Source organism: Microcaecilia unicolor, chromosome 3 (genome assembly GCF_901765095.1).
Source record: "Microcaecilia unicolor chromosome 3, aMicUni1.1, whole genome shotgun sequence".
Classification (NCBI taxonomy): domain Eukaryota; kingdom Metazoa; phylum Chordata; class Amphibia; order Gymnophiona; family Siphonopidae; genus Microcaecilia; species Microcaecilia unicolor.
In genome coordinates, this window is record NC_044033.1 from 459,962,641 (window position 1) to 459,986,634 (window position 23,994).

The 23,994-nt window shown below is 43.4% G+C and overlaps 1 protein-coding gene across 2 annotated transcripts in view; it reads left to right on the plus strand.

Annotated features, from left to right (window-relative positions):
- TINAG (tubulointerstitial nephritis antigen) overlaps positions 1 to 14,042 on the plus strand; it is a 112,018-nt gene extending 97,976 nt beyond the window's left edge. The window contains exons 10-11 of one of the 2 annotated variants that reach the window (XM_030198976.1): positions 9,424 to 9,469; positions 13,771 to 14,042. In XM_030198976.1, the coding sequence (XP_030054836.1) occupies positions 9,424 to 9,469; positions 13,771 to 13,899 (175 nt within the window). In that variant the 3' untranslated portion in view covers positions 13,900 to 14,042. The remainder of the gene's footprint in view (positions 1 to 9,423; positions 9,470 to 13,770) is intronic. The other variant, XM_030198975.1, reaches the window with a different exon arrangement.
- Positions 14,043 to 23,994: the final 9,952 nt, after the last annotated feature.

A 23,994-nucleotide genomic window follows, 5' to 3' on the forward strand; every position in this document is an offset into this window, starting at 1 on the left:
CCCATGCATACATGAAACTGCACATGCGCAGGGGTGCAGGTCTCCCTTGTGCATGCTCACTTGTATAAAAACCCAGCATTGTATGGGGGGGGGGGGAGCAGATAGCGTGCGGGCTGGAGTACTTCAGCTGAAGAAGCTTGGAGACACTGGCCAGCCAGACTCTTCAATTTTGGGGGGACGGCTGGGGCACCCGCCATGCCCCTACCAAGATGGCACCCAGAGCAGTCTAATCAAGTTTCAAAAAAAGGTGTTAAATTCAGGCTTTCGGGAGATATTTTAGCCACTCCTTCAGGTCCTTGTTCATCTTTCTTCTTTTTTAATGGAAGATAAAAAATATCTTCAGAAAGGGAGGGAAGGCTTCCTCCATGCTCAGGGATTTTTTAAGGAACTTCTTTAAAAATTCTCTTAGTGACAATAATGGGGCACAGGGAACATTAAGTGCCTGTCTTATTTTCCAACATTTGAAATCTATTATGCTGTGTACCATCAAATCCTTAACAAATACTATTTTCACTGATTCCATAGATGTTAACATTTCTGAAATTTCTCTTATTTGAGTTCCCTTGGTTGGCACAATACATTGACCCAGAGAACATATAGACAGGGTTTTAAGAAATTTAAAACTGATTTGAAGAGAAGTAATTTGGTACTGACATAACAGATCTCAATTTTCTTAGTTGACAAAGAAATTAAAGAAAAGAAACGAGAAAGATATTGGTAAATTTTAATAAAAAAAAATCAATACATATCTCTGTGTTTCAGAGTTAGGCTCTGGATAAAAGCAGTTGACTGAAATTTTGATAATAATTTCTTTTAACACAGAAGTTCAGTTTTAAAAGAAGAGTAATTTTCCTCAATATGCTGAGTAATTGCTTGTGTGAGAGAGCCTGTTTGAATTCAAGCAGAGCTGCAGCTGAAGAGCATCCTGAAGAGAAAAAAAGAGAGGATAGAGAATTCAAATAAATTAGTATAGAAAGGATTTTAGTTACAGGAAATATTTATTTCTATTGAGTTTTTTTATTTAGGTAAAAAAACGTGCTGAAGCAACAAATAGAATCCCAACCGAATCTTCTCTCATATAATATGCAAAATGACTATCCTGCTTATAATCGAACGAGAAAAACGCCCAAGTTCCGACCTAAATCGGGAGATGGACGTTTATCTCACAAAAACGAATAAAGCGGTATAATCGAAAGCCGATTTTTGGACGTTTTCAACTGCACTCCGTCATGGATGCGGACAAAGTTGATGGGGGCGTGTCAGAGGTGTGGCGAAGGCGGAACTGGGGCGTGGTTATCTGCCGAACAGAGATGGGCGCATTTCACCGATAATGGGAAAAGAGTATGCGTTTTTAGCTAGAATTTAGGACACTTTTCCTGGACCCTGTTTTTTCATGAATAAGGCCCCAAAAAGTGCCCTAAATGACCAGATGACCACTGGAGGGAATCGGGGATGACCTCCCCTGACTCCCCCAGTGGTCACTAACCCCCTCCCACCACAAAAAATGAAGTTTCACAACTTTTTATTTTCACCCTCAAATGTCATACCCAGCTCCCTGACAGCAGTATGCAGGTCACTGGAGGAGTTGTTAGGGGGTGCAGTGGACTTCAGGCAGGTGGACCCAGGCCCATCCCCCCTACCTGTTACAATTGTGCTGCTTAATGCTTATTAGTCGTCCAACCCCCCCAAACCCACTGTACCCACATGTAGGTGCCCCCTTCACCCCTTAGGGCTATAGTAATGGTGTAGACTTGTGGGCAGTGGGTTTTGAGGGGGATTTGGGGGGCTCAACATACAAGGGAAGGGTGCTTTGCACCTGGGAGCTCTTTTACCTTTTTTTTTGGTTTTGTAAAAATGCCCCCTAGGGTGCCCGATTGATGTCCTGGCATGTGAGGGGGACCAGTGCACTACGAATCCTGGCCCCTCCCACGAACAAATGCCTTGGATTTATTCGTTTTTGAGCTGGGCGCTTTCATTTTCCATTATCGCTGAAAAACAAAAACGCCCAGCTCACACATTGTTGAATAAAACATGGGCGTCTATTTTTTCCCAAAATACGGTTCGGTCCACCCCTTCACGAACCCGTTCTTGGAGATAAACGCCCATGGAGATAGGCGTTTTCGTTCAATTATGCCCCTCTTTATATACTATATTCATCCTTATGGAGTACAAAACATATGAAAGGGATTTTTAAAAGGCATTTGACAAAGAACCTCATGAAAGACTCCTGAGGAAATTAGAAAGTTGTGGGATAGGAGGTACTGTCCTATTGTGGATTAAAAACTGGTTAAAAGATAGAAAACAGAGAGTAGAGTTAAATGGTCATATTCTCAATGGAGAAAGATAGATAATGGGGTTCCCCAGGGGTCTGTGCTAGGACCGCTGCTTTTTAACATATTTATAAATGATCCAGAGATGGGAATAACTAGTGAGGTAATTAAATTTCCTGATGATGCAAAGTTATTCAAAGTTGTTAAATCACAAGAGGATTGTGAAAAATTGCAGGAGGAACATTACGAGACTGGGAGACTGGGCATTCAAATAGCAGATGACTTTTAATGTGATCAAGTGCAAAGTGATGCATGTGGGAAAGAGGAACCCAAATCACAGTTATGTGATGCAAGGTTGCACATTAGGAGTCACTGACCAGGAAAGGGATCTAGGTGTCATCATTGATGATACATTGAAATCCTCTGCTCAATGTGCAGCAGCAGCTAAGAAAGCGAATAGAATGTTAGGAGTTATTAGGAAAGGAATGGAAAACAAAACTGAGAATGTTATAATGCCTTTGTATTGCTCCATGGTGCGACCACACCTCGAATACTGTATGCAGTTCTGGTCACCACATCTCAAAGTGGAATTAGAAAAGGTACAGAGAAGGGTGCTGAAAATGATAAAAAGGATGGGACGACTTCCCTATAAAGAAAGGCTAAAGCGGCTAGGGCTCTTCAGCTTGGAGAAGAGATGGTTGAGGGGAGTGGAACAGGTAGATGTGAATCACTTGTTTACTCTTTCCAAGAGTATTAGGACTAGAGGGCATGCAAAAAAGCTACTAAGTAGTAAATTTAAAATTAATCGGAGAAAATATTTCTTCACTCAATGAGTAATTAAACTCTGGAATGTGTTGCCAGAGAATGTGGTAAAAGCTGTTAGCTTAGCAGGGTTTAAAAAGGTTTGGATAATTTCCTAAAAGAAAAGTCCATAAGCCATTATTAAGATGGACTTGAGAAAATCCACTGCATATTCTAGGATAAGCAGCATAAAATTTGTTCTGCTGTTCTGGGATCTTGCCAAGTACTTGTGACCTGGATTGGCCACTTGGATACAGGATACTGGGCTTGATGGAGCTTTTGTCTATCCTAGTATGGCAGTGCTTATATTTTTATTTTCAGTTAATTTGATTTCCCTTTGGAATGACAACTTGATTTGTAAAGTGGACAGTAATTCTCAGGTTCCACCAGCCTATTTGTGTTTTTCCAGCTATAAGCTGACATGGCTATTCGTCTAAAAGTTTTCAACAAAACAAAGCCATATCCAACACACCGTTCCACCCATAGGCGTAGACTGGGGGGGGCGAGGGGGGGCAGTGCCCCCCCAAATGACGCGAGGCGCTGCCGCGCCATTAGTTAAAAAAAAAAAAAAGTTACAAAAAAAAAAAAACACATGCAGGCACGCGCTCCTCTCCGTCCGATTGGCTTCCCTGCCCTCTCTATCTGCGTCCCGCCTTCCTCTGACGTCATTTCCTTTCGGGCGGGACGCAGACAGAGAGGGCAGGGAAGCCAAGCGGACGGAGAGGAGCGTCTCCGTCTACTCCTCTCTCTTCCTCCCTCCCTCCGGCGCAGGCAGCAGTCTTTTCCAGCGTTCCTGGCAGCGGTAGCGTTGTACACGCTGCCTTTGGCTCTGCCCCGAAGCCTTCTCTTCAAGTTCCTGTTCCCGCATAGGTGGGAACAGGAACTTGAAGAGAAGGCTTCCGGGGCAGACCGAAGACAGCGTGTATATCGCTACAGCTGCCAGGAACGCTGGAAAAGACTGCTGCCTGCGCCGGAGGGAGGGAGGAAGAGAGGGGGTAAACGGAGTCACCATCTTGGACCTCGCGCGGGGGGGAGGGGTGGGGAGCAGAGGGAAGATGGATAGTACTGGGAGGGGTGGGGAGCAGAGGGAAGGAGCAGGAGATGGATGGGACTGGGAGGGTGGGAAGCAGTGGGAAGGAGCAGGAGATGGATGGGACTGGGAGGGTGGGAAGGAGCAGGAGATGGATGGGACTGGGAGGGTGGGAAGCAGTGGGAAGGAGCAGGAGATGGATGGGACTGGGAGGGTGGGAAGCAGTGGGAAGGAGCAGGAGATGGATGGGACTGGGAGGGGTGGGGAGCAGCGGGAAGGAGCAAGAGATGGTTGGGACTGGGAGGGGGGGGGAGCAGAGGGAAGGAGCAGGAGATGGATGGGACTGGGAGGGTGGGAAGCAGTGGGAAGGAGCAGGAGATGGATGGGACTGGGAGGGTGGGAAGCAGTGGGAAGGAGCAGGAGATGGATGGGACTGGGAGGGGTGGGGAGCAGCGGGAAGGAGCAAGAGATGGTTGGGACTGGGAGGGGTGGGGAGCAGAGGGAAGGAGCAAGAGATGGATGGGACTGCGAGGGGTGGGGAGCAGAGGGATGGACCAGGAGATGGATGGGATTTGGAGAGGTCAGGCACAGCAGAGGGAAGGAGCAAGAGATGGATGGGACGGAGGGATGGTGAGCAGAGGGAAGGAACAGAAGATGGATGGGACTGGGAGGGGTGGGGAGCAGAGGGAAGGAGCAAGAGATGGATGGGACTGGGAGGGTGGGGAGCAGAGGGAAGCCTACTGGAAAGAAGACACTGCATAAAACAGAAGACACTGGGATCAAAGCGAATAGAAAAACTACATGATCAGACAACAAAGGTAAATAAAAGTTTATTTTATTCATAATTTATTAATTGAAATGTCAGCTTTTTGAAATGTGCATCTGTGATATTTTGCCTGTAAATTTCATTTCCTTCCTCCATATTAGCATATTCATTTGCATATGTATATATGCAAATGTATGCTAATATGCTCCGCCCATTTTTTGCCCCCCCAAATGAAACAGTCAAACTACGCCTATGGTTCCACCCATGCTAACAGTTAAACAATGAAACAACAGGAACTGCAGTCACTAGAACTCCAGTTCATTTATAGCTACAGCATTTTAAAACATATACTAAAGTACTTCCAGATACACATCAGCGAGTCATAAAGCACTTTACCTAGTGGCATCTGATTGTCCTAGTTGGAATGTTTCAATTATCTTTTTAATCAGCAATTAACTTAATTTTGAATGTCCCCAGTGCTTCTCTCCTTGATAGTTCATCTGCAGTGTGATCTGTCTGTTGTTTAGGAAATTACTAATCTGTAGCAGAGGAACGGTTGGAATCAATAGCAAAAGAGAAGATAACTATAGTATCTTACAGATGGAAAAACAGCAGGAGCTCTGCAAAAATTCAATACAGATCAATCCTGTCTAACAAACTTTTTTTCCTTTCTTTTTGAAGAAAGTTTCAAAGAGTTTAGACAATAGGAAAATATTACCTTTTACTTTATACATCTTCATTTTGCACCCTGGAAGTGTATTGAAAAAGTTAGAAAGGGAATATATGATAAAATGTGCATGTCAAATAGCAGAAAAGCACACAGGAAATCTCTGAGAAATTTTCAAAAAGGAACTTACCTGATTGATATTCAGCCTTAGAAGTTAGCATTTTTTTTTTAAACACTGGCTTCGGCAGCTGAAATAAATCCAAATATTCAGTGCTAGTATCCAATAGCTTCGGTAGCCATGTGCTCCCTCCTCCATGCCTGCCCTTCATTAATCATACCAAACACTGTCCTAGTGTAACCCATGGTTTGTTTAAGAACATGATAGAGTGGGCCCCCGAGTGGCAGATCACTAGGGGGTGGCTGGAGGACCTGGGAGGAGCTCAGAGGATATATAAGGGAAGACCTGGGGAAAGGATCCTGTCTCTGGTTCTGCCTCTCGATAAATAACCAGCTCTGGATGTGGAAGTTGACTCACTGCAAGAGAAGAGGAAGTCCTGTAGCATTGTAACCAGTGGATAGATTACCTGGACAGTAAGCTGTTATATTGCTTCAACCAGTTGAGGAGTCTGAACTCGGTGGATTTGGGAGTCCGGCCGTAAATGGGGCTTGAGTGGAATTGCAGTCTACCCTGGTTGATAGTGAGACCTTCGGGGTGGCAGCTCGAAGGGAGTATGCAGTTACTGGAAGCCTGGCTCGGATGGTATTGGAGTACATCGGGAGTGTGTGAAATCCGCTCTGGGTTCTGACTGAGCTGCAGGACAGGCACGAGGGTTAGGCATGAGTATTAGCCCAGAAATGTATTATTGCTTATGATCTCCTGGCGAGCAATATGAATTACAATTGACTGTAAGAAGACCAATGCAGTGGAAACCATCTGTTAAGAGTTAATAAATGTTCCAGTTCTTTTAATCTGAGTGTCATGTGGTTCCTGAGTGGATGAGCTGATGGGACCAGAGTGAGTAAGTGACAATAACATGTAGTGCCCCTTGAGCTCTTTCTAATCCGGGATAGTAGGACTGGGTTACATCCTAATTTTTGGTGCCCAATGTGGGGCTTATGAGAGGCTGAAGAAAGAGGAACTGTAGAGAAGGTGACCCAGGCCCACAATCCACTCTATTACACTTGTGGTGGAAAGTGTCAGCCTCCCAAGACTCCCCCCGCCAGACCCTACTGTACCCAAATATAGGTGACACCTGCAGCCATAAGAGCTATTGCAGTAGTTTTTTGTGAGTTTTGAAGGGCTCACCTTTCATGGCTGACCTCTCCTCCCTTCCAAGATGTGTACCTGTGACATTTTAGGTGAAGTCCACTGCAGTGCCTATTAGGGTGCCCCACTGCTCTGCTGTGATGCCTGTGTAGCCAAAGCTGGCTCCTCCTACATCCCAATAGCTTGATTTTGTGCATTTTTCACTTGGACATTTTTCTTTTGAAAATAGTCCAAAAAGATAGATGCACTAAGCATAACGGCATCTAGGAAATGGCCATTTTCAAAGAAAATAGACACTTTTCTGGTCATTTTCACGAATCGGTTTTTGGACATTTTCAGCAAAACATCCAAAGTCAGACTTAGATGTCATATCAAAAATGTCCCTCTGTGTCTCTTAATCACTTAGACCCCTCGTATAGAAGGGTGAAAGGAAGGGGAGAACATAGCAGCTCCCTTAGATGCTAGTTGTTGACCGACTTTGCAAGCCATTTGGTCGTGGGAAGAGCCAGCATTTCTAGTGCACTGGTCCCCCTGACATGCCAGGACACCAACCGGGCACCCTAGGGGGCACTGCAGTGGACTTCATAAATTGCTCCCAGGTACATAGCTCCCTTACCTTGTGTGCTGAGCCCCCCAACACCCCCCCAAATCCCACTACCCACAACTGTACACCACTACCATAGCCCTTATGGGTGAAGGGGGGCACCTAGATGTGGGTACAGTGGGTTTGTGGTGGGTTTTGGAGTGCTCACTGTTTCCTCCACAAACGTAACAGGTGGTGATGGGGGGTGGGCCTGGGTCCACCTGCCTGAAGTGCACTGCACCCACTAAAATTGCTCCAGGGACCTGCATGCGCTGTCATGGACCTGAGTATGACATTTGAGGCTTGCATAGAGGCTGGCAATCAATATTTTGAAAGATATTTTTTGAGGGTAGTCGTATTGGATGTGTGCCAAGTGGCATTTGACACGCATAGGGCATTACTGGCTGGTTGCTGCATGAGACTTTACTGCTAGGTCAATGGCTGGTGGTAAGGTCTCAGACCCAAAATGGCAGTGCAACAATTTTCATTTGGCCGCATGTCCATTTTAGGCCCCCCAAAAAAGTCATTTTTTGCAGGTGCATTAAAAAATGATTCTGCGCATGCCCAAAACTCTTGCCTACACTACTACAGGCCATTTTTCAGTGCACCTTAGTAAAATGACCCCTAAGTCTGCTAGTCTATGCTTAGAAAAGCCAATTTGCAGAAGAATTGTGAATGTTAAACAATACGAAATATACGGCATGTTCCATAGTAGAAATGAGAAAGAACAGACATATGAAAGTAACAGTTAAATATCTTAATGGTATAAATAATGCCCAAGAAGAAAAACCTTACTAGTGGGCAGGTTATTCTAGATCAAGAGGTCACAATATGAATCTCTGAGAGAGTCAATTCAAGAGTAACATCAGCAAGTATTAATTCATGGTAGAGTGCAGGAGGCACGGAGTAACCTTCTTGAGGAACAGGCGGAGATAATAACAACAGTAGAATTTACAAAGGCATGGGATAAGCATAGAAGGTTCTTAGACTAGATAGAATCTATGCTCCTTTCTGTTTTATATTCTGTTGGTATCTTCTACTATATACTAATACGAGCTGAAGAGGATATCTTTATAACATACAATTTCAATGGTCCTCTTCTCAAATTATTAGGTTATACCAGTTGACGTCAGATGATATCTTTCATATCTAGCAATCCATCATCAGATGGAAAAAGGAAAAATGGAGGAAATTGGAGGAACAAGCCTCAAAAGAGCCCCCTCTTATTGTGGCACAGCCTACTTAATCTGGGAGCATTTACTCTCATCATCGGCAAACAACCTCCAGCCTCCTCATAATTTTTCTATATTTTCAATATACAATATACAATTGTTCTTTTTTTCTTTTTTTAAGTTGAACTTATCTGTTCATGATGCCCAGTGCTGTCCAAACGCCACGGTCGACTATGGCCAAAGTTTCGAACCTTCCTCAGGGTCTGTGATGGGTCTCGTTCTCTGTTCTGGTGTACGGTGTACCTTGCGGTAATTTCATTTTTGGTGTGCATCCGATATGCACGTACGTTTATTTTTGGATGCACGTATTGGGTGTGCGCCAAGTGGCATTTGACGCACATAGGTCATTACTGCCCGGTTACCACGTGAGACTTTACTGCTAGGTCAATGGTTGATGGTAAGGTCTCAGACCCAAAATGGATGAATGACCATTTTAATTTTGCTGCATGTCCATTTTCAGCAAAAATTTAAAAAAGGAATTTTTTACAGGTGTACTGAAAAATGATTCTGTATGCGCCCAAAACACGCGTCTACACAACCGCAGGCCATTTTTCAGCGCGCCTTTGTAAAAGGGCCCCTTAGGGTCCATAAACCAGGATCAAGTCCTGGTTTGTGGCACCAGTTAAGGACCAGTAGAAAGTGTAGAGAGGACCAAAGACAAAAAAGATAGTAAGATGGTAAGGAATGTAATGCAAGAGAAAACATCTCTGACTTGTTGTGAATTTCACCTGAAAGCACAAAGAAGCAGGAGGACACAGCAAGGTAAAAAAAAAATAATAATAATAATTATTATTGTTATTATTGCAGATGGGGTGAAGGTAAAGGTCACAATGGAAAGAAACAGAAATTCTGGGTAAGTATAAATGCATGCCTAAATCAGTTTGTCTTCTAAACCATTAAATAGCAGGGTGAGTCAGCAACATATGAAAAAAATGTACTCTATGGCTTTAGTCTTCTCTAGCAAAAGCATGCCCATTAGTTTTGAATTTTTGAAAGCCAGCATATGAAAACATCTTTGCATACTAGGTTTAGCAAAGTTGGTCTGGAAGCAAAATCTCTCATGCAAGTTTGCTGCCAAGCTCATATACATGCATGTAGAACAAACTTTCATTAGAGGAAGACCACTAACCTATGGGAAATCCCATGTCTTGGGCAGGGGCGTATCTGCGTGGAGCCACAGGGGCCTGGGCCTCCACAGATTTCGCCCTGGACCCCCCTACCGCCGTCAACCCTCCCCCGCCGTCACCTACCCCGCCGAGGTCTGCTTCCTCCTGCCTGTCGGTGCCTTTTACTTCAGCTGGTGGGGGACCCCAACCCCCGCCAGCCCAGCCGAGGTCTTGTTTAAGTTTTCTTCCTCGTGCTGTGCTGTGCTGTTAAAAGCTGCATCCCTTCCCTTCCAGTTTCGGATGGAGTCTGACGTCGCAGCATGTTGACGTCCTGCACGTACAACGTGCTGCGACGTCAGACTCCGTCCGAAACTGGAAGGGAAGGGATGCAGCTTTTAACAGCACAGCACAGCATGAGGAAGAAAACTTAAACAAGACCTCGGCTGGGCTGGTGGGGGTTGGGTCCCCCGCCAGCTGAAGTAAAAGGCACCGGCAGGCAGGAGGAAGCGGACCTCGGTGGGGGTAGGTGAAGGCGGGGGAGGGTTGACGGCGGGGGGGGGGGGGGGGGGTTGACTGCGGGGGGGGGGGGGGTCGTCGTCGGTGGCCAGGGGGGCTTTAATGTGTCCCCTCACTCTAGCCCCTGCCCCCCCCCCTACCGCTGAACCTCAGATACGCCCCTGGTTTTGGGTTATCACATCACTAACATATGAATAAAAAGATTATATAATGAATGGCTTGAATGTTATAACACACAGACATTTTGAATCTCTAATGTCAAGAATAATTAAATACTATGTGAGATAAACACTTGTTACAAACTAGAAATAGTACAACAGGGACCATAGATTACCGTACCAATTAATAGATCTCTGGGAATACTTAATCTGCAAAAAAATGATATTCAGACAGACTCATGGAGATATTCATCTTTATATCACAAACCTTTTATTCCTGTGCATATTTGAGTATTGTGTTCAGTTTCGGGTCATTCATGACACATTAGGAAATATTCGAATGACTGAGCCAAAACTCAGCTCATTCATATGTCTGAAGTACTGTTTCAATACCAAATTATGATCAGCCTCCAACACAAAAGTGACCACAAGAGTTGACTTCCCAGAAATAAGTTCTATAGATGTCTCCAGGAACTCGGTTAAATTCATATCTATTTAAGGAGAGTCAGCCTGTCTATTATTTCCCCCAGATCTCTGTCCTATACCGGGTCAGACTAATGGTCCATCTAGCCCAGTATCCTGTTTTCCAAACAGTGGCCAAGCCAGGTTACAAGTACCTGGCAGAAACCCAAATTGTGGCAACACTCCATACTACAAATCCCAGGGCAAGCAGTTGCTTCCCATGTCTTTATAAAATAGCGCTGGACACCATTTACAGAATATAAATATAAGTACTAGTATTCTATAACTTATGCACGCAATTGGCATCCAACTTTAGGCACTAGGGCCCTGATGCTCAAAAGTAAATGTTGGCGTAGGCCATTAGCGCCATACAAGTGCCCACATTTACCTGTGCAGAATGTTCAGATGGTTTTAGAACAGGAAACAATGAGTGTGCCAGGCATGAGTGCAGATAGCATGCAAATGTAGTCAAATTCATGTAAATGATGTTATTATGTATTCTTCCCCAATGCTCAAAAAAGAGCACATGTAACAAAAACTCCTTACCACTGTAAAAAAATAATGCCAAGTCGGAGCAGGCATTAGGGTGCTGGAAGAGCGGATTTCCCATGATTCTCATGCTTTTCTCAAGATTCTTTCTGAAAAATCTGCTGGCTTTGAATGATTTTGGAAGCATAAGGAAGCCCTTAGGCACTGCTGTCTGTTTCCTGCATCTTAAGTACATAAGTACATAAGTAGTGCCATACTGGGAAAGACCAAAGGTCCATCTAGCCCAGCATCCTGTCACCGACAGTGGCCAATCCAGGTCAAGGGCACCTGGCACGCTCCCCAAACGTAAAAACATTCCAGACAAGTTATACCTAAAAATGAGAAATTTTTCCAGTCCATTTAATAGCGGTCTATGGACTTGTCCTTTAGGAATCTATCTAACCCCTTTTTAAACTCCGTCAAGCTAACCGCCCGTACCACGTTCTCCGGCAATGAATTCCAGAGTCTAATTACACGTTGGGTGAAGAAAAATTTTCTCCGATTCGTTTTAAATTTACCACACTGTAGCTTCAACTCATGCCCTCTAGTCCTAGTATTTTTGGATAGCGTGAACAGTCGCTTCACATCCACCCGATCCATTCCACTCATTATTTTATACACTTCTATCATATCTCCCCTCAGCCGTCTCTTCTCCAAGCTGAAAAGCCCTAGCCTTCTCAGCCTCTCTTCATAGGAAAGTCGTCCCATCCCATCCCATCTAAATTTAAAGTGTCCATGCTAAAAAAATTAAAAATGCCCAGTGGAAGCACACATTAGCGTCTGTTTCCTGCATCTAAATATAAGCATCCAAGATTTTAAAAGTAAAACACATATTTAGGCGCAGAAAACAGACACCAACGTGTGCTTCACGTTCGGGTTTCACTAGGTGCATGCATACAGGAACTGAGCTTACCACAGAACTCTTCTGCACATGCATTAGCACAATTCTCCTGTGCCAAAGCACAATTCTCCCACCGAACTGCCTAATGCTCAACGCAATGAGTGCGCCTATATTTGTATCTCATTCGCGTTGAGCAATAGGGCGCTATTCTTCTGCACTGTTTAAGTGTTATTTTTATGGCACTATTCAGAACAGCGCTGGAGTTTTGAGCATCGGTGTAACCAGGTGATAGAATGAGGGGGATAATCCACACTATTTGCAAACAAGGCGCCTCTTTTGGAGAGATTGCACATTCCTTCCTGATAGTGCATATACGCCTCTGCATGCATGATGGTTGGCATACGTGAGCAGTATCAGGAAAGAGTACAATCTATTTCCAAAGAGTATGCACTATTCTCGGCAAATGAAAAAAAACCCCACACAAAATGTCATTTTTTTCTGCTCTTTTCATTTGTTAACTATACACAAATCCATGGGACATGTTATTGACATTGCCTGTGTTGCAAATGACAGCCTGTGCCAATTGTCAATATATGTTGCTCAAAGTAAGTGCATTTATAAAGGGTTTATAGATTATATGGATGGGAAGATTAGATAGATCATATGGGGCCCAATATTCAGTCCACTGCAGGCAGCCCGCATAAGTGCCACGATCAGCGCTGACCTCGGATATTCAATGCCAGTCACCATTTCTGCTGACTGGCATTGAATATCCTTTTTTTTTTGACCGACTCAAGCTTAACCAGTTAAAGGCCCATTTAATAAGACACGTAGGCACCTACACACATCTAACGTGTGCCAATTTGGAACTACCGCCCAGCAACCACATGGACTGGGCAGTAATTCCATTTTCTACGCGCATCTGATACGCATGCCAGAAAATAATTTTTATTGTCCAACATGTGGTGCTAACCGGGCGGTATTCAGCAGTGTATGCGTTCTGATGATTACCACCTGGTTAACATGTGAGACCTTACTGTTAAGTCAATGGGTGGCGGTAAGGTCTCAGACACAAAATGGACATGCACCGATTTTTACTTTGCCGCATGTCCATTTTCGGCCAATAAAAAGGCCTTTTTTACAGGCATGCTGAAAAATGGATCTGCACATGTGCAATACACACACCTACACTAGTGCATGTCATTTTTCAGCACACCTTAGTAAAAGGACCCCTAAGTGAATATTCAGCACTGTCCAATTGAGTTTATAGTGGCTAGTTAAATAGCGCTGAACATTGGGTGGATGGTCTATCTGTCTTTATTTTTCTCTATTTCTGCATTAAGGGATGTGCTGTTTTAAACTGTAATGGTCATTCTAGACTGAATAAAGTCAGTTATTTCTGTTTTATAAAATGATATGGCTCAGCAATATGACATTATATAATAACTTAGGGTCTTTAGGTGAAAATTCATGGTACACCATTGTATATTATTGTTGAGATGACCAAATATATATAACTAATCATTCTTTCTTATCTTTGCAGATTGCAGCAAATTCCTGGGGGAAGTCATGGGGTGAAAATGGTTATTTCAGAATTGTACGCGGAGAAAATGAATGTGATATTGAGAAGATGATTATAGCTGCTTGGGGTCATCTTACAAATGTAGACTGAGCCACATTTTGATGAAAATAAATATTTGCACTTGGCTTAAGCACATATAAACATTCCCTTTTGTATATGTATAATGCTTCCTGTTGAACAAAACAAAAAGGATAGCAAAATTCAAACACTAAATATGAAAAAAGAATTATTTGCTAAAAAATGTATTTAAATGTTAGAACCCAGCAAAAAACCAAGGGATCCTTTTACTAAGGCAGATAGGCGTCTACGTGTCCAATGTGTGTCAAATTGGCACTACCACTTGGCTACTGCATGCCCCGGGTGGTAATTCCATTTTTGGCATGTGCCCAAAACATGCAGTAGAAAATATTTTCTATTTTTTACCGTGGGGCGCTTACCCAGCGGTAATCGGCAGTTGGTGTGTGCTGGACACTTAAAGGTAAGGTCTCATGTGCTAACTGGGCACTAAGTCAATGAGTGGCATTATGGTCTCAGGCCAAAAATGGACACATGCTGGATTTCATTTTGCCGCATATCCGTTTCCAGAACAATAAAAAAATCCCTTTTTTACAGGCGCATTCAGGAAATGGACCAGTGCGCATCCAAAACACGCACCTACACCAGCGCAGGCCACATTTGGGCCCCCTAAAAGCATTAAGGGGTCCTTTAACTAAGGTGTGCTGAAAAATGGACTGCGGAAGTGTAGGCACGTATTTTGGTCGCGCGCAGAATTATTTTTCAGCACACTTACAAAAAAATGCCTTTTTTTGCTGAAAATGGACGTGCGGCAAAATGAAACTTTCTGCGCATCCATTTTGGGTCTGAGACCTTACTGCCAGCCATTAACCTAGAAGTAAAGAATCCGGGCGGTAATGACCTGGCAGTAAGGTCTCAGACCCAAAATGGATGCGCAGAAAGTTTCATTTTGCCGCACGTGCTCAATACACTTATCTTCACAGTTGTAGGACAAATGGAAGCATCTAAAATCACCACGGGGCTATTCCATATTCAATCATCAATCAGCTCGACTACAAAGCACAATGGATGCAAATCCTTGACAGGGAGACCCCGTTTTGTATTCTTCTTCAGGAGGTAGGGTTGAGCATTTTCACAACTTTGCTTCCTAATGTAATAACCCCCATTTGTGATTCTATTATCTACCCCTCATGTTTTTGTATTTATGTCTATTCTTATTTTCTACATCTATCTGTAATCAATAGAGACTGAAAAGAAAATCAGTTTTTTCAGTGCCCACAATTTATCTGCTTCTCATGGTGATCTCTATACCTGCTTTCTTCATCTATAAGAGGAGTGTGGTAGCCGTGTTAGTCCACTCTTAAGGTTATCAATAGAAATCAAACAAATGGATCTGACGAAGAAGGGCAACCTTCGAAAGCTAATCAAGAAATGTATTAAGTTATGTCCAATAAAAAAGGTATCATCTTATTTTCTTTTCCATGTTTTATTTTGTTTGATTTCTATTGATAACATTCATCTATAAGAAAAATACAACACTACATCCTAAAAAAACTGCACATGTCAAACGAGGCACAAGTGATCTGTGCTCAAAAGAAATCCCTTCTTTATGGTTCATTCCTGTGACTCTGGGCAAGTCACTTAAACCTCCATTGCCCCAGGTACAAATAAGTACCTGTATATACTATGCAAACCACTTTGAATGTAGTTGCAAAAGCCACAGAAAGGCGGAATACCAAGTATGTCCCTTTCCTCCCTTACCCTTAATACATATTGCAAGCAAAACTAAACTCTCACTGTCTTTGGGGATTTCAAGTTTATTAATAATTTAATATATCGCTTGTAAGAAAACTATCAAAGCGATTTACAATATCACAAAATGTAGAGAAGAAAAAAAGAGAATTGCATTAATGTAAAATACAAGAAGGTCATAAAGGAAAAGAAAAAGATATAGCCAGAGACCGACACTGCGCACATCAGAAACCCATGTCCCAAGCAGGCGGTGAGAGGCACCCAAAACCCAAATGCCTGACAAAACAAAATACGTCTTGAGCTTGGCTTTAAAATTGGAGCGAGCTGGTACTAAACGCAAATCCAATGGGATGGAATTCACAGGGTAATGCTTTATACAGACCTGTTGGTTTATGTTTTATTATTATCATTTACTATAAACTTCTTTGACTCCAAGGTTTCCTTGCTTCACTTTTTTGTTGGTCCTCCCCTACTTCTATTTCCCTTTCTAATTTTTTATAGGGGACTTTTTCTCCTTTTTTGGTGTAAGCAAGACTAAACAAGAAGTGGAATTACAGCCAACAGCATTCATACAATTCTTTTCAATGGGATTGGGTCTGTCATGTTTGTTTCTTACGCATTATTTCTCTAATATTAGACAAGGATCATTACAGTGCAGCTGAAGCTTCTTGGAAGAATTAATGTTAGCACTTTTGTCATCTAGTAGTCCTGAAGAAAAGAATATATAGCCGGAAAGAAAAGAAGATATGAAACTAGGCTACAGTTATTACGCTTTTAAGCTTATAAAACAAATGGCTTAGTTGTGATTTACATGGCTGCTGCCTACCAGAATGTCACATCTCAATGAAAGCTCAGAACAAATAGTTCTTTCATTATAAACAAATTTCCAGCTCCTTTCATACTTTTTTTTAAAACTGTGCAAATGGTTCCTTTAACCAATAGATGTACAAGCGATATTGCAAACAAGTTCAGACCACTTTTGCTCTTCTTTTTTGTACAATGGCAGTATCTTGCTAATGGATAATAAAAAGGAATGCCTTCCTTAAGAAAGCAGGAAATAAACTAATAGTGAAAAATTGTAAAAGTGATATTGATTGAAAGCAAAATGTTCCAAGAAACCCAATACACGCCATACTCTAAAGCTATATTTCATCACAAATTAATTGTATTAGAGGATAGAAATAAGGTTCTTGTTCTGTCTTACAAATACATGTCAATGGCCGACAACTACTGTAGAACACTTAAAAATATGTAGCAAACATACATGCATATGAAGCCCAAGAAAGAATACTTACTAACACCATATATATGCAGCATTCCAAATAAAAGCGACAAAGCAGGAAGTTCAATATTCTCTGCATACTTTAATGGTTTAGGCATTCCTGTTTTTAAAATACCAAGAAGAGAGTACAGAGGTAGACAGTTATTAAGAAAAGTCCATATTCATCTAGGAGGGTAGACCATATAATAAACATCCAGCATTGCTCTGACTGAAGTAGGTCAGTATTCAAATTACTGACTTCTGTAACACACAAAATCCCAATTAAAGGTGTAGATGTTTGGTCCTAATATTAATATACTGTTCAATGATCTCCTACACTAGCAAAGCCCATTTTTCAGCACACCTTAGTAAATGGACCCCATAATTTGTAATCCAACTTTATAGCAGATACATACTATAAATCCAGAGCCAAACAGGGATATGGTGCATCTTCTCAAGTGCAATTTATATTCCTACAGTATAAAATCATATTTAGGAGCATCGCTTCTAACTATATGATGCCATTAGACCACTAGGGACTTTCCAGGTAGGCCAGGGGATATGTGGGGGGAGGGGAGGTGCTCAAGCCCTGATGTGGGGGGAAGGAGGGGATCAGTACTAGGGGGTATCATAGGGACAGAGGCATCTGCATATACTTATGCAGGTCCTGGCCGATATTCAGCTCAGGCCGGCATAAGTGTCTATGTGGGTTCTGGCTGATTGGTCAGGACCTGCATAAGTTCCAGCAACCAATGCAGTTGCAATTAACCTTGGATATTCAGTGTCAGTCCCCACTGAATATCTGGAGCTCTAATGAATATGCTTGCCCAGTTATTATAAGTTTTTCCTCCTTTTGCATCATTTCATTCCACATTCCTTAACTTTCATTAAAATCAAAATTCAAATAAAATAATAAAACATAGCATGGAAAACACTAATTAACCACATTCTCAAGAAAACATTTCAGAATGAAAACATTACCATCAAAAAAGAACATATAAATCCAATTTATATTCTATACACAATTGGATGGTAAATATTATTTCTAACTTCAAACAATGAATTAAACTATCTCTAAGGTGCTGATATACACTTTTTTAATTTGAAAGAAAGGGGCTCAAAACAAACCTCTTCATGACTTTTTCATAAATAAATTATGAATGAGGTTATTTTTCATCACTGCCTTTTTCTTTTTTTATGCGATACAACCAAAAATACTTTCACAAAAAAAAGTGTTTTATTTATCTAAAATTAGCAAGTCCCTTCCATGTCAAAAGAGACAAAAGTTCTATGTTCAATTAGCAGAATATGAGTCCTTTCAATTCCACTGTAAATAATGTCCAAATAATGTCTGACTGCCGAGTTTGCCCAATTATAATTTCAGGCTTCTTTAGGGAATGGTGATGGTTAGGTAATGTGACATCATTTTGGAAGAAACCTTTTCGGGAGTTTATTCCACAATGACTGACACTTCTTCGGAAAGAAAGGATCAAATTTTGTCTTATAGCAATTACTTATCTCTGTTTATGTTGTTAATTTTCTTATACCCTATTCTGAGTACATTTTTAGTAATGTTGACAATAGGAATGCTTAAATAAGTAAATAAAATATCCAACAGCATAGGTAAATCAAAGAATAAACCATATAACCATATGGAAATGGGTTATTAAAAATAAAGCAAGCAATACATCAAAGGTATGCGCATCAAGAATGTTCCCCACAGAAACAAAATGAGGCACACAGGACCTTTCTTCCTGTTTAATGATTTTGCTCTTAAAAAGCCCATCTGTTTTCATAAAATATTCAAAAAAAGCTTCTACATTAAATCCAAGATTGATGAAAAAGGTTCCGATATAAGAGTGTTGTCTAAAAATGCAATTAAATTAAAAATGCAAACAATTTTACAGGTTGCTACCTGGAGTTTTTAGATTTTCTCACTAAAATGTATGGTGTATACTACACAGGTTTATTGCATCATACAGGCAAGATTTAACCCTAACTCAAAAGTCCCTTTACTAAGTGCTCAGAGGCTTTCAAACTACTTTAGTTCAAAAGATCCAATAACTGCTGAGCAGAACTGATGTTGCTCTTGCATTCCAACTGACTGAAAAATAACAAATGTCTTAGAAGTTCAATGCTTTTAATTTAGGTCAGAAATGGGGGTGTGGTCCAAAGTGGGCCATTAAAAATTTGTAGCATGTTTTACACAAGGATCTTTCTCCCCATTACACTTTTGCCTCCTGACTTCCATCCTCATTTTGAGGGGGGTTTGTCATAAAGGACTCAATATTTGGGGTTGAAATATTGTAGATTCAATATTTGGGGCTGAAAAAAATCAGCACTGATGGAAAACACATATATGTATATTCTATAAACCAAGCCCAAAGTTAGGCACAGTTTACAGAATACGCTTAAGCCCGCCCATGCTTCTAGAATTTAGATACAGGCAATTACGCCAGTGAAAACCTGGTATAAATGCCCATAACTAACTTTACCAAATGAAAATGTCCTAAACAGTGTTTAAATACACCAATGTTAGTCCCACAATAACACAGATACTGAAAACCTTTTTCTTTAGATCCTGAAAAACATAGTAAACATAGTAGATGATGGCAGAAAAAGACCTGTATAGTCCATCCAGTCTGCCCAAGAAGATAAATTCATATGTGCTACTTTTTTATTTGTACTGTCCTCTTCAGTGCACAGACCGTATAAGTCTGGCCAGCCCTATCCCCGCCTCCCAACCACCAACCCCGCCTCCCAACCACCAGCTCTGGCACAGACCCTATAAGTCTACCCAGCACTATCCCCGCCTCCCAACTACCAGTCCCGCCTCCCACCACCAGCTCTGGCACAGACAGTATAAGTCTGCCCAGCACTATCCCTGCCTCCCACCACCGGCTCTGGCAGAGACCGTATAAGTCAGCCCAGCACTATCCCCGCCGCACAACCACCAGCCCCGGCACAGACCGTATAAGTCTGCCCAGCACTAGCCCCGCCTCCCAACCACCAGCTCTGCCACCCATTCTAGGCTAAGCTCCTGAGGGTCCCTTCCTTCTACACAGGATTCCTTTAAGTTTATCCCACGCATGTTTGAATTCCGTTACCGTTTTCATCTCCACCACCACCCGCGGGAGGGCATTCCAAGCATCCACCACCCTCTCCGTGAAAAAATACTTCCTGACATTCTTCTTGAGTCTGCCCCCTTCAATCTCATTTCATGCCCTCTCATTCTACCGCCTTCCCATCTCCGGAAAAGGTTTGTTTGCGGATTAATACCTTTCAAATATTTGAATGTCTGTATCATTTCACCCCTGTTTCTTCTTTCCTCCAGGGTATACATGTTCAGGTCCGCAAGTCTCTCCTCAGACATCTTGCAACGCAAATCCCATACCATCCTTGTAGCTTTTCTTTGCACCGCTTCAATTCTTTTTACATCCTTAGCAAGATACTGCCTCCAAAACTTAACACAATACTCCAGGTGGGGCCTCACCAACGACTTGTACAGGGGCATCAACACCTCTTTTCTTCTGCTGGTCACACCTCTCTCTATACAGCCTGCTAATCTTCTAGCTACGGCCATCACCTTGTCACACTGTTTCATCGCCTTCAAATCCTCAGATACTATCACCCCAAGATCCCTATCCCCATCCATACCTAGCAGATTCTCGCCACCTAACACATACGCCTCTCTTGGATTTCTACTCCCTAAGTGCATCACTTGATCCTGAAAAACGAATGAAAAAGGCCTCACAGAGCTCATAGACCAAATAGATCTACTAGAGTTAACAAGATGACAATGATCTTCTCTTCATCATTGGCCAAAAAATTACTTCATTATACATACAATTTTTTAAGTAATTTTTACTGCTGTAGTATTTTCTTTATCACTAATTATGTGTTCAAAAAAGAACAAAACGGAACTACATTGATGCGCCAAGGTAGTATTGGCAGTAGTGTGCAGATACTTATCTCTCTTGTCGGCACTCTCTGTTGTCGGCACTGAGACAGGATTCTTTAATGAGTTTTTATAGAAAGGACAGCATGGAGAAGATGTCCTGAGACTGATCCTGGCCACCTCAAGAAAACTGGATTGTGGATCAAGCTAACTGATTCCTACATTAGAGACGTGGAGGGGCATAATCGAATGGAAATGCCTATCTCCATGGGCGTTTATCTCCAAGAACGAGTCCGTGAAGGGGCGGGCCGAACCATATTTTCGAAAAAATGGACGTTTTTGAGCTGGGCGCTTGTTTTTTTTAGCGATAATGGAAGCTAAAAATGCCCAGCTCAAAAACGTCCTAATCTGAGCCATTTGGTCGTGGGAGGGGCCAGGATTTGTAGTACACTGGCCCCCCTGATATGCCAGGACACCAACTGGGCACCCTAGGTCAGTGCGGTGGACTTCAGAAAAAGCTCCCACATGCATAGCTCCCTTACCACGGGTGCTGAGCACCCAACCCCCTCCCCCAAAACCCACTACCCACAAATGTATAACCCTACCATAGCTCTTAGGGGTGAAGGGGGCACCTACATGTGGGTACAGTGGGTTTTGGAGGTCTCCCATTTACCAGTACAAGTGTTACAGGTAGGGGGGGTTTGGGCCTGGGTCCACCTGGCTGAAGTGCACTGCGGTACCCACTAAAAGTGCTCCAGGGACCTGCATACACGCAGGCCTCTAGGACTTGTTGCTGCTATATAACATTGGCACACCAGTTGACACCTGAAGACTAATCTCTCCGAAAACGTCCTTTATTGGAATAAGCACGCGTACTCACAGTTAACTGCAGATCAGAGGTTGTGTCCCACTGGCAACGAGTCTCCCTGGTACCAGGGGCGTATCTGAACTGCGGCGGTAGGGGGGGCCAGGGCCAGAGTGAGGGGGCACATTATAGCCCCCCCCCCCGCTGCCGCCGCCATTGCTGATCCCCCTCCCCCCAGCCGCTGCCATTGCCAATCTCCCCCCGCCGTTGCTGTCGCCTACCTTCGCTGGCGGGGGACCCCAACCCCCGCCAGCCGAGGTCCGCATCCTCCTGCCGCTGCCGGCTGCCTGTAAAAGAATTCCGTCAGCTGGCGGGGGACCCCCAACCCCCGTCAGCCAAGCCGAGGTCCTTTCATTTCTTCTTCCACTAAAGCTGGCGCCGAAAGTTTCTTCTGAGTCTGACGTCGCTGCACGTTGTACGTGCAGGACGTCAGACTCAGAAACAGAATGAGCTTCATTCTGTTTCTGAGTCTGATGTCCTGCACGTACAACGTGCAGCGACGTCAGACTCAGAAGAAACTTTCGGCGCCAGCTTTAGTGGAAGAAATGAAAGGACCTCGGCTTGGCTGGCGGGGGTTGGGGGTCCCCCGCCAGCTGACGGAATTCTTTTAACGGCAGCCGGCAGCGGCAGGAGGACGCAGACCTCGGCTGGCGGGGGTTGGGGTCCCCCACCAGCGAAGGTAGGCGACAGCAACGGAGGGGGAGGGTTGGCAGTGGTAGGGGGGTCCAGGGCGAAATCTGCGGAGGCCCAGGCCCCTGAGGCCCCACGCAGATACGCCCCTGCCTGGTACTGAGATGAGCAGTAGGTCAGAGCTGGCAGAATGCTGTACAATGCCCTCTTTCAGCCACATTCAAGGGAAGAACTAAGTTGTCTAACGTGGCTAACACAGGAAAGGGAACTAAAACTGGCTTACAAAAATGGCCACTACCGCATGGACTACAACAGGAAACACAACAGGGCACACTCTGACCCAGTAGGCAGGGGGAAAAGCACTATGGGAGAAGAGCCTACCAACTACCAACATCGTGAGACTGTAACACAAGCTAATGAAATCACGGAACCCCAATACCCTACACCCACCACAATGCAATGCTGATGTGACCCTGTACTGCACCCGAGAGCCACATCTGACCCAGGGAAACGCTGTGAGAGGATCAAACACATTCTGTCATGGAGGTGGGTACGGCATTTGAGGCTGGCATACAGGCTGGAAAAAAAGTTTTTAAAGTGGGTTTTTTTTGGTGAGAGGGAGTTAGTGACCACTGGGGGAGTCCGGGGAGGTCATCCCCGATTCCCTCCAGTGGTCATCTGGGCAGTTGGAGCACTTTTTTGGGACTTGTTCGTGAAAAAAAAGGGTCCAAAAAAAGTGACCCAAAATCGCGGTAAAAACGCCTTTTTTTCGATTATCAGCTAAAGACGCCATCTCTCCTCGGCTGATAACCACGCCCCATTTCTGCCTCCACCACGCCTCCGACACGCCCCCGTCAACTTTATTCATTTCCGCGATGGAGTACAGTTGGAAACGCCGAAAATCGGCTTTCGATTATACCGATTTGGGCGCCTTTGCGAGACAAACGTCTATCTCCCGATTTAGGTCGCACTATAGGCGTTTTTCTCTTTTGAAAATAAGCTGGATAGTAACATACTACTACTACTACTACTTAGCATTTGTATAGCGCTGCCAGGGTTACGCAGCGCTGTACAAGTTTAAACATGGGGAAGGACAGTCCCTGCTCAAGAGAGCTTACAATCAAGTAGATGACGGCAGAAAAAGACCTGCACAGTCCATCCAGTCTGCCCAAGAAATGTGCCACTTTTTTATGTATACCTTACCTTGATTTGTACCTGTCTTTTTCAGGGCACAGACCGTACAAGTCTGCCCAGCACTATCCCCGCCTCCCACCATCGGCTCTGGCACAGACCATGTAAGTCTGCCCAGCACTATCCCCGCCTCCCAACCACCAGCCCCACCTCCCACTATGCCACTTTTTTGTGTATACCTTACCTTGATTTGTACCTGTCTTTTTCAGGGCACAGACCGTACAAGTCTGCCCAGCACTATCCCGCCTCCCACCATCGGCTCTGGCACAGACCGTATAAGTCTGCCCAGCACTATCCCCGCCTCCCAACCACTGAGATATAGAGAGAAACAAAAGGAAGAAAGATAGGGGGAAAAATTAAACTTACCTGATTCTGAACTTGTTCTTGCGGGTGGTCCTAATAAATAAAATTGTAACACAAAGAATCCTTGTGAGTAGAAAAAAGTTAATTTTTTGTAGTAATCTGTTAAATATAAGAAAGAGGTACTTATCTAATATTTTGGTAATATCCGAGCATGATATGTTGTTGATATGGTATAAGAACTCTGTAGAAGAGAAAGATGGGTGAATACTG